Here is an 11,317-nt window from a genome sequence, read left to right as displayed (position 1 = left end):
TTATTTTTTTTTGGTTGGTTTTGTTTAATTTTGTTTAAGCGAGCACCGTCTGTACACAGATCAATGTAATATTAAAATTATCCTCAAGGCACTTTGTTCCTTTAATCTTCTTTGTTCTGTTTTTTTTTTCCTTCCTTTTTTTCATTCATTTCTGCCCTTGGATCGGGCCTTGTTCTAATAAAACAAGCAAGAAAACTATTTACAGCCTCTTTATCCCCAGACAGCACGTCCTGTTTCTGTCCAAGGCTCCACATTTGGTCTCTTTTCTTTACTTTATCAACACAATGAACATGTGAGAAAAGCAGAAAGTCCGCACATGCTAATACACAGTTCATGTCCTGTGGGAGATTTGGGAGTGGTCCGGATTGACACGTCTATATGAGGGTTTTTTCTCAGTTACAATTAAAGACTTAAACACGTAAATTTGGTAGCTAATAAGTCAGCTAGTATTTGGGACAAAGCCCAGGTCATGTAACGCGGCTGATTAATAAATAATCACTTAAACTCTGATTGCGAAATAAAAGTGTGTTACAGTCTCTGATTTGTTTATTACCCAGAAAACCAACTTTACAACAAATTCACTTTTGTTTATCTGATTGACTTCCTGTCTCCAATTCACCCTTATTATTATTACTACAGACACTTTCTTCTCTTGCTTGGTTACCGTCTGCGACATGTGATGTCGAAGCATGTGACCATCATCAGGTGGGCTTTACAAAAGTTAACTCGATTCTCCAGGCGCTGTGTGATGAACTCCAGAGCCTCCAAATACTCTAGAGAGTCCACCTCGAATACTGGCTCCACATCAACTGGGAGGAAACACACACGCACGCACACACACACACACACACACAATTTCTCAATATGTTCTTTCATTTTTTTGGACATATTTATTCAGTTTGTAGAGAAAGCCAAGCACAGAAGTTGTGTAGGCACACTATTATTATTTAACCTTTTCTTCTTCTTAGTTATTCTTCTGTAAGGTTTGTCTATAACAGCTTTAAAACCTTTTGTTAAAAAGTTGTGTAATTTGGCACATTGCTTGAACAGTTTAAGGAACATTCTGACCAAATTTGGGGCAAATTGGGTTTAATTTAAAATTTCTGTGACTGTTCAGTATAATACCCTATAATACCCTACAGCAGGCTATGAACCCACACCAACATCTGAAATGCAAGGGGACCATCTTGTCAAAAGATATTTTTACTACAACTTTGTCTAATCACTAATTTTGGCTTACATCAAAACTTATTAAATAATTTGTGAATTCTCCTAATAGTTTTCCTGGAATGTGCAAAGTAAATCTAACAATGAAGCCACCAAACAGTCCATGACGCTTTATCTCAGCAACAACCTTATACACTGACACAAAACTTGGTAGGCATCTTTAGGACCATGACCTGAGGCTATGTAACAAATTACAATAACAAAATATTACAGTAACATGCTATCAGTTATACTGAATGCTGCATTATATTAAATGCTGCATTCAATATACTATATATATATATATATATATATATATATATATATATATATATATATATATATATATATATATATATATATATATATATATTTATTCAATATTAGTCATTATATTCCACCGAAACGTAATTTGAGCTGTGTATGAAATGCAAAGAAAGTGAAAGTTAAAAGTAAAATATAATGATGATTTATTTATTAATAAATTGACTCACACTCGGAGGTCCACTTCTCAGGCTCCAGCATTAGATGCTGTTTGGTTTGTTCTAGTTCTTTTTTCAGCCAGTCGTATTTTGTTCGTATTTCTAAAATCCTCTGCTGTCGATGCTCCAAAATCTTTAGCTTAGCACTGAAATATACCACACCCTAGAATCAGAAAAAGAACTTGTTCACATCCCTGCCATGAAATAGAGCTCAGTCTTAAATCACCCATTTAGTACATAGTACACATACGCCTACAGAGTGCACTGATAACAACAATAAAGTGGCAAAACATCACTTGACAAACAGAAAGTGGAAATTGTGAGGAGAAAATGCAAATAAAATATGAAAGATAATAAAGGTTTTGTGACCTTACTGCCGGCTGTCCTCCTCCTCTGCAGACGTTCCACATCATCGATCTCATAAACTTTAATCTCGAAAGGTTCGGCCACACCCCTCTGAGGGGGGCGAAGTGGACCATCAACCCAGCGAACTCCAGGACTCAGGATTGGCTTCCTTACTGGGGTTGTGGGGTCAAGGGTCAAATTGGGAATGAGGCGCCTTCTCTGGGTGCCTAAGGGAGAAAATAAAGTCACAATTTTCTTAGCAGACATGCTAATTATTGCAACCAAAGAAACTAATAAAGCTCATGCAGGTGATCTTATGTCCATACTGTATGTAGTGCACTACAAAGCGTGAATACATTTGGAGAAAAGCATGGGATTTCTTATCCTCAAAAAAATATTTTTCAAGAAATATATAATTCTTTATTACAAAGTGTGGTAGATTAAACACTAGGATTAAGCTCTAGATAAACTGCATGCAGAGCCCTAAGTAGTGCACTAGAGTGAGCCATTCAGCTTTCCATCGATTAGCATTAGTGCCCTTTATTGGAGCTGGATTAGTGCATCCTGCAGCACATCTAGTACACTACAGGGAGATGTTTGGCTTTTCGCCTCATTGTGTGTTGATGCAGGCCAACTTGCACTAATCGTAAGATTCTCAATAGCTTTGTTGGATCATTAAAACTCAATTTGGAACTCAGCCTACACCAGTAGTAATCTGGGCAAATGTGTGTTCCGCTCTCTCTGTGGTTTGGCTCCTGCACACCTGATCACTCAAGCGTTTAGAACATGATTATTAATCTGCTTCTCTGCCGTTCCTCATCCTGTAGTGCACATTTCAGCCGCCGAGTCTAGTTTTATTCTTATTTTACTATGCAGCAGGATTTTCACCAACAGTTTGTTCCTCACACTGCTAAATGACCTGAATGCCATACTTATAATATAAATTAACAAATTGTTTTGAATAAAAACATATAGAGTGTAGTTTCCCAGACGCTCGGCACACACAGGGTTAAAATCACAGGCAGAACAGAAATCGCAGCACAGGGAAATGCAGGAAAATGTTTTTGCCCCGAGGTAAAGTGGAGGAGGAGTGGGGCACTAAATAATGAGAGACCACCCACAATCCTTTCTGACAACTAAAAGTCTGTTTATTTCAAGATCTTTATCATCAACACTGAGCCAGGAGAGCGTGGGTGGTGCTTGCAGAACCTGTGGATTCTGTTTAAATGTAATTTTCGAGATATAAAATAAGACAAAAAATGCATCATGGAGCTACTTCTCACTGACCATATAGGGATCTGCTGGAGTGTGTGTGTGTGTGTGTGTGTGTGTGTGTGTGTGTGTGTGTGTGTGTGTGTGTGTGTGTGTGTGTGTGTGTGTGTGTGTGTGTGTGTGTGCATGCACTATAAGCCTTATGTGTGTAATGAAATCTAGAACACAGGTCTGGAGGTGGGGTGTTTGGAGAGAAGATATACGACTTTAAGGGTCTCATGGCTAGAAGAAGCTCTAGTTAAGAGTTTTTTTATTTCTTACCCGTATTGTTCCTTTTCTTTGCGTTTTTCAGACTCCTCCGTCCACTAACTGAGCTGCTATTATCACTCATAGAGTCCTGAGTTGAAGAAGCACTCCCGGTGGCCTCACTGTCACGTATCATGCTCTCGTAGCCACTGCTGCCCCCGCTGTGGTAGAAGAGGGCAGTTTTCCCCATGGCTGGAGGCAGTTCTCCACTCAACACGCTGCTGTTGTCACTAGCATGGCCACTGCTGCAGCGATGTGGTCTCCTTGGAGCAGTGATCTTACTATAAGGGGATGGTAACGTGTGGACCACTGGCTTTTCTGCACCCTGGACTGGTCCTGCTTTTTCATCTGTGTTGCATGTACCTCGTGCAAGACCAGCTGGACCAGCACTGCCATGCAGAAGTTCTGAAATGCGTCCATTTACAGCTCTAAGAGGCAGCTTGGAGGCAATTCCTGATCCCCTGGTACGGCTAAGTGACTGTGTTGACCAGGAATTGGGGTTTGGGTTCTTTCCATTAGGGGGCAGGCTGGAGCTCCGGTTTACTGACTGTGGAAGAGATTTGGTGGAAAAGCTCAAGGTCTTGGTGCTAGACGTGGAAAGGCTTCGAGACTTGGGACTGGCCATGAGGAGTTTGGTAACAGCTGAGATTTTGGTTTGGCTTGATTTGGGGGAATGTGTTATGCTGGAGATGCAGTTTGGTCCATTGGTCGGAGAGGAGGCAGAGTTACGTGTCAGGCTTCTCCCAACCCGGGGCATGGTGCTGTCTTTCACTACAGCTGCTTTAGATCCAACCAGCATCAGTCTCTCCCCTCTCTCCAGGGAACAACAATCGTAATGGGCACCCTGAGATCTTCCCAGAGAGTTGGTTCTGTTTGCTAAAAGCTCGAGTTTGGCACTGAAAAGTCTGCTACTCTCGAAGTTCTGTCCTGTTTGTTTTCCATTTACACCCAGATCTTCTGGTGTGCTGCCCAAGAAGGATAAGTGCAAGTTTGGACCATGGTTACTTGTCGAATTGTGTTGGGGACTGGCTCGGTTCCTCTGGTCAAGACTTGACTTCCTCACAGGGGGTAAAGGTGGTGCTCCTTTTGGACGAGTAAAGAGCCCTTGTCTTCCAGATGATCCTCTCCGCTCCAGTGTGGCTAGTGGACTGCAGGGAGTGGACGTAGTAACTCCAAGAATTTTATATTCTCCACTTGTGTAGCAAATGGAAGAATCATCCAGATCATTCTGCTTGTTTAGACAATGCCATGCCCTAGGAAGGCTGCCAGTCCTGAGGATGTTCGCTGAAAACACAGGTGTGATGCTTTCTGAAGTATTTAGAACCATTTCACAACCATCTACAACCCTCCGGAACGAATCAGGAGAACCTGCTGCCTCACATCTGCTGGAACTGTTTCTGTCAAACACACTTTTGTTCTTCATAGAATCAGATGTTCCTTTCTCAAGCTTTACTTCACAGAAATATTCCTCAGGTTTGGAGGAATCCCTTTTCATCCAGGGATCATCAAAGATGATCTCACTTGAGAGAGGAGCTGGTGGAGATCTGGGATCATTGACAGAAGGGATTTTGGTTGTTGGATCAAGAATCATTGGATTGAAACAAGGCTGGGCAGTTTTATTCGTTTTGTTATGGGAGAAGCTGCTAAATGTGCATAATGACTGAACATTGGAAATGGTGACTGTTGTTTTTGTTGGCGTTGGAGACATTTTGGCAGAAGTTTCACAGAAAACATTTTGATCCTCCTCGTTCTCTTTTGTGAGCTCTGTGTTTCCCTCTTCCTCATTTATTTCCAGAAGCTGAGACTCAGCTAGTCCCTCAGCCTGCCCAACGCATTGTTGTTTAACAAAACTATGGCAAGATTGCTCTTCAGCACTTTCTGTGCTCATTTCGGTCAGCCAAGATCTGCTTGATGACCACTGGCTTATGATTACGGCTCCTTCCTCCTTGCTGAGCGGCATCAATTTAGCGATGTTGGCTTCTGAGATGTTGGCAGTGGTAGTGGAGGCTGCATTGGTACACTTCATATCTTCACTCACGCTGCTGATGATGCTGATGGGCCTTGAACCTGATGCAAGAGCTTGAACTGAGCAGTCGCTGTTGAAGCTGATAATGCTGGTAGGCCTACCATTCTCCATGATCCCATTGACTGTGAGCTCCTCAACCAGGGTAAAAAGCAACTCATCCTCGCCCTGTGGCTCCAAAAACTGCTGCAAGGTGACTGAGGTGCTGTTCTTATTGTCCAGAGGTAGTTGAGGAACATCGTCACACAGCGTGTCCACTGATCCTAAACTGTTGGAGGAAGATGAGCGCTTCAGTACCTGAGGACCCATGCCAACAGGAGATGTTCTAAAATCTGAAGCCTGGAGCAATGACTCAGTGGACGACTTTCCTGAATCTCTGTAGAGGTTTTGTGAGGAATGTGGAGGTGTACTGGGCATTACTCCTTTCTGAGTGTACACTTTGCAGCGCTGAGAAGGGGACGAGGGAGGTTTGTATTCTGATGTTTTTGTCAAGCTAGCGATACCAAGCCTGGGAGAACCCATGGGACGAGGTTTGCTGTCACTGCTGCTTCCTCCACTAATGGACTCCCTGCTGTTATGAAGACTGGAGCTGTTGGCCCTTTGAAGAGACGTGAGCTGTCCAACTCCACTCCCTCCAGTTACACTCCGACTGCTAGAAAGAGCGTTTATTGTAGACTTTGTCAGACTTTCTATAATGGACTGTGCAATCTCTGCTTCCTCCACCACTTCACGGATCTCCTCCAGTTGTTGATCATTAGAGATCCTCTTGGGAGAACTTGTAGTGGTACAAGGTGGAAGGGGCTCCATTTTCTTAAATCTGCTTGCTGGAACTTCTTCAAAAGGAAACTTGTTTACCTCCTCGCTGCCGTCAATGCATCCCAATCGCTCCTGCAGCTCTGCAAACGTGTTGCATTTGAGACAATCTTTCTCCTGCTTGCTGGACTCTGCGGTTTCTTCAGGTACAGGAGGAAGAGTCTGAGGATGAAGGGTCTGAATGGACTGAGAAGGCTGGATGAGAGAGTCAGCTGACTGAGCCGGCTGTGCTAGCATGCCTTGGTCACACTTACTCTTATGTATAGATGGGATGATGGGCACAAACTCCGGAGGACCTTCGTTATCCGTGAGCTCTTTGTCCGAAAGCGACGAACCATTTGGACCTACATAGATTACGGTATCGCAGGACTGCTCGCTGCTTGAATAGTCATCTGGGTCACTGGAAATGTGAAGCAGTGGTATTTCAGAGTCTCCGACGTTCCTGGAGTGTATGTTTCGGAGCTGAGTCGGACGCCTCATTCTTCCCTCCTCACATGAGCTTTCTCCACCAGAGGAACTAGACGTGTACTGCTGCAAGAGACACATCTGTAGAATTAGCTTCAATCCTAAACGCAGATTCACACTCGTTATAAGGAATACGCCAACCTGCAGAAAAGCTGCAGACGTCTCTTCACCCTGGGTATTTCCTTACATACTATAACGAATCAGCTTTACTATAAATATCTGTATTTTCTCTGAGATCTCTGATCAGTCTACGCTTATAAACAACATAGACAATAAAATATGAAAATCCCGAGAGGACGCAGCTGAAATAAAGGAAATGAACAGCAGTAACTTTCTTATTTTGTCCCTAATAGATTATATAGTTGAGGCTCGTACCACGCTTACTTTAGTCTTCTTCTTCTTCATCCTCAGCACCCGAGAAGCGATCTGCAGTGTAGAAAGTGTTTCTGAGAAGTGGCTGGGAGAGGAGGAGATGTGTGCTATCATGGTGGTACGACAGTTCATGTTTCCCAGCGACTCTCGCAACAGCATCGTTAACTTACTGTCCCTGCGAACCACAGAATAACCACAAAATCCTTCATCACCTAAACACCAGCTGGAGAAGAAACATGAAATAGGAGTCTAAACACTTCAGAATCATTAAGAAGAAGAAGAAAAAGAGGAGCTGCACTCGGAATTAGCTCAGATTATTATTTAATACAGTTTATTGTTTTTCGCGTGTGTGTGTGTGTGTCTAAACAAGGTGTCGCATTATTGAGCTCTGCGTCACTCTCACTCACTGTCTGCATTCCGTTATTTTGTTTTCCAGCTTTGACATTTAATCCCAGTGTTTACATGCCCTCGTACACAATACAGCACCTTCGCTCTCATTAAAATCACACTCAGATCAGTGACATTTTTGTGCATTTCTAATTCATTTATGCCAAAGTTTTATTTATTTAAAATCTCCTCCAAATTTAATTACATCTCTCCTCATCTCTTCTCCACACAGAGCAGAATGCAGGCTTCAAACCTACGCACTGCTTCTGCAACGTGAATTAAATTAGCATAAAATAATCACATGTGCCTTAGAGGAGGAAAACACAATCTGCACGCTGTCGGCCTCGGAGCTGCGGGCGTTTAACCCGAGAGAGCAGCGAGCAGCAGGGACGAGACGGGACAAGACATGGAGGACATGTGGAATATAAATCAGCATCTGTTTCTCAGGCCCCACTGAGCATGCTCACTTACCTTCAAGATCCAAACATGAGGTTCGTTTCCACACTTTCAGGGTTTTATTGTGATTTTTAATATTAATTAGAGATGTTCAGAATGATAACCATTATATCTTCAGGATAGTGCGGATTTTACTATGAGCTCAACATCTTCTTGGTTACTATGACGACATGGGCATAGTGACCATCACTTTACTTTAATTCCAGTGTGAGTGATTGAGATGGTGTTGAAGTGAGGAGTGAGTATGGAGTCGTACTTGTAGGGAATGTGTTTGGAGCCATTGACGAGAGCGAGGATGACGTTCCCCAGAGCTGAGAGAGACAAACACTGCGTGGGCGTGGCATTTTCACCGGGTTTAGTCAACTCCTTCACACAGCTTCCCAAATCGATCAGGTGCAGACGACTGCGGCCTCCTGACACTGACAGACACACACACACACACACACACACACACACACACACACACACACACACACACACACATATATATATATATATATATATATATATAATATAATTTTGAACTATGACTTGCATTCACATTTCCACACTATTTTTTTCATGGAATTTAAAAGTCGTGATTTAGTAAATAATTAGAAACAGAAAATGACATCACTTGTGTAAACAGGACACACGTAGGAACACAGACACTCACTTCCTCCTTTGCCGGTTTTCTCCATGCGGTACTGGTAGATGTGGAGTGTGAAGAGCATGTGTGAGTTGCGATGTTCGTCCTCCTCACACTCGACTCGGCTGCTGTAGCGCGATGCGATCGCTGCATCCAGAAACAACGCCGCTTTCTCTGCTGTGGGTGCTCGCAACTCACTCTGATTCTGCAGCTACACACACACACACACACACACACATTACACACAAATTCACACTGTACAGTGTCTCTGCGTCTCACAGTGACCCTGGGGTGTGGTTGTGTGTGTGTGTGTGTGTGTGTGTGTGTGTGTGTGTGTGTGTGTGAAAACAGTCTGGGCTGAAACAGCAGTCTGACCTCACCTGCATGCCACAGATGGGGTCCTCACACAGGTAGACTCCAGGTGACTGTCCATCCTGTAAACTGCCTGTAGCCACGTCAGACAGCAGGTCCTTCAGGTTCTCGTCTTTCCCCCAGACCTCCACAGCAGAGACACGGACAGAGAAGCGAGCCCCAGTCTTCTCCTTCCTCTCCGTAATTATCTTAAACAGCCAGGAGATAGCGCAGGGGATAATGCCCAGGTTCTGCATGGAGTCGTCCTTCCCAATCATGGTATACGTTTTCCCTATGCGCACACACACACACACACACACACACACACACACAATTTATAGATAACCCTTTCGGCATAGCGAGGATATATCCCAAACCACACACTCTACACTACATGGTGCACATAAACAGTGACAGATGGCTTTACAGCTTTGCTCTGCAGGATGTCACACCCAGACTTCCATCAGATTTCAGCACAAATTCCTCCAACACCCTGTGCGTGTGTGTGTGTGTGTGTGTGTGTGTGTGTGTGTGTGTGTGTGTGTGTGTGTGTGTGTGTGTGCATCATGCCAAAGCACAGTTAATGTCTTCTCCTGTAGTGTTCATTTGCTTACATACTTACATTCTAACATTAGAAAGAATCACAGTCAGGGTTTAATGTGTGTGTGATTAATAAAGTCCATAAGAATCCTCCTGAGTGCATTTTAGTCAATTATCATCAAGCACACTAACACACTAACACACACACACACACACACACTGTTAAAAGCTGTGAATAATAAATGGCAATGGAAAAGATAATTACAGAAACAAAGGTTCATTAATTATCTGATGCAATGCAGCAACAGCGTAACTTCAGATCAGAGGCTAATCACACACTTCCTGTTTTTATTTATTGCTCCCATAACACACATTTTTATCACAACTGTTTATTCTAATTAAATCTAATCAATTCTTTACATTTCATGTAGACTGAACAAATAAACACGCAAAGCTGCCCAACACCAAAGACTTATTTCTTGTCACCCTGCCTGCTCTAGATTCCTGTTCCTGTTCTGCTCTCTTTCTGCTTTAGACCTCTGGACTGTTTTAGGTTTATTGATCAGCATATTTCTCCTCCCTCATAGAAAATATTTATTCTGTACTGCAGCAAAATGAACAGGAAATAAAAGCACTGCACTCACATGCACACCATCAATAGGTAGTGATCATTTCATCAACTTTTTTAATAATAAAGTCGAAAACATCAGGAAAAAATCCAGAGGATTAAAATAAATCCAGAGTATTTTATAAATAACCCTGTAGACAGCATTGTCATTATAACAGACCATCAATTACAAAGTTTTACTCCTATTCAAGAGAACGACTTCATTTCATTTATTTCCTCATCAAAATCATCAACCTGCATTCTCCATCCCTCACCTACAAGTTTCCTCAAACAGATCATTCCAGAGGAAATTGAACCTGTTTTAAAATAATGAGACTTTTCTCACCCAGCTTTTCGTGACCGAAACAGAAAACGCATCCATCAGCTCCGTTCACCACCGACTGGATCACCTCTGCCACTGTACCTGCACACACTTCTGCCTGTCTCACGCACACACACACACGCACACACACACGGACACATACACACGCACACAAACGCACGCACACAAACGCACACGCACGCACACACACACACAGGTTAAGGTATATTTCTCTCTAGCTAACGTATTGCAGCTGAAAAAGGAAATGGAGAAAGGTGTGCTGAAAAGCGTTCACCTGTGAAGCATCGTGTGGGAATGCAGAATCGAAGGTGAACATTTTGGGTGGGGTTTGGGTGGAGGCTCCTCGTTTCTGATTGGTGTTCTGCTGAGAGGCGGAGTTAGACACCGGATCCATAATGATAACCTGTTTCTTACGAGAGTCCACTTTCAGAAAGGAGCTGGACTCGGCGTGGGACACGGCACACACACGCAGCATCACCTTCACCTGGACATCACACACACACACACACACACAGACACAGAAAGAAACATCTTTGAAGCTAGACAGGAACAGATTAGAAGGTGCTCTGAATGAGACACAGTGTGGAAATGAGGCTCTAAATGGTCACTTCATAACGAGAGATTAATAAGGGTTAAATGTGCATCAGTAGATTGGACGTCTCGCTCGCTGCACAGGTGTGTGTCATTACACAAATATATCAGATTCTTACACACAGTCAGCTCGAATACGAGTTTAATCACATTCTATAAACTGATTACTGAATTACACTGTGCTGTGTAC

General features: G+C 43.1%; 1 protein-coding gene across 2 annotated transcripts in view; it reads right to left on the bottom strand.

The window, feature by feature from the left end:
* The window catches only part of kif26ba (kinesin family member 26Ba), a 24,881-nt gene continuing 13,564 nt past the window's right edge, over positions 1-11,317 (bottom strand). The window contains exons 6-15 of one of the 2 annotated variants that reach the window (XM_083550784.1): positions 10,811-11,020; positions 10,540-10,633; positions 9,076-9,338; positions 8,723-8,906; positions 8,324-8,486; positions 7,237-7,399; positions 3,567-6,918; positions 2,058-2,260; positions 1,701-1,851; positions 1-809 (exon numbers count right to left, since the gene is read on the bottom strand). In XM_083550784.1, the coding sequence (XP_083406910.1) occupies positions 661-809; positions 1,701-1,851; positions 2,058-2,260; positions 3,567-6,918; positions 7,237-7,399; positions 8,324-8,486; positions 8,723-8,906; positions 9,076-9,338; positions 10,540-10,633; positions 10,811-11,020 (4,932 nt within the window). In that variant the 3' untranslated portion in view covers positions 1-660. Of the gene's footprint in view, positions 810-1,700; positions 1,852-2,057; positions 2,261-3,566; positions 6,919-7,227; positions 7,400-8,323; positions 8,487-8,722; positions 8,907-9,075; positions 9,339-10,539; positions 10,634-10,810; positions 11,021-11,317 lie in introns of both variants that reach the window. The other variant, XM_083550783.1, reaches the window with a different exon arrangement.

This window comes from Silurus aristotelis (assembly GCF_946808225.1).
Source record: "Silurus aristotelis genome assembly, chromosome: 9".
NCBI lineage: Eukaryota > Metazoa > Chordata > Actinopteri > Siluriformes > Siluridae > Silurus > Silurus aristotelis.
Note: the sequence above shows the minus strand (reverse complement) of the source record. Positions and strands in the feature narration are given on the sequence as shown.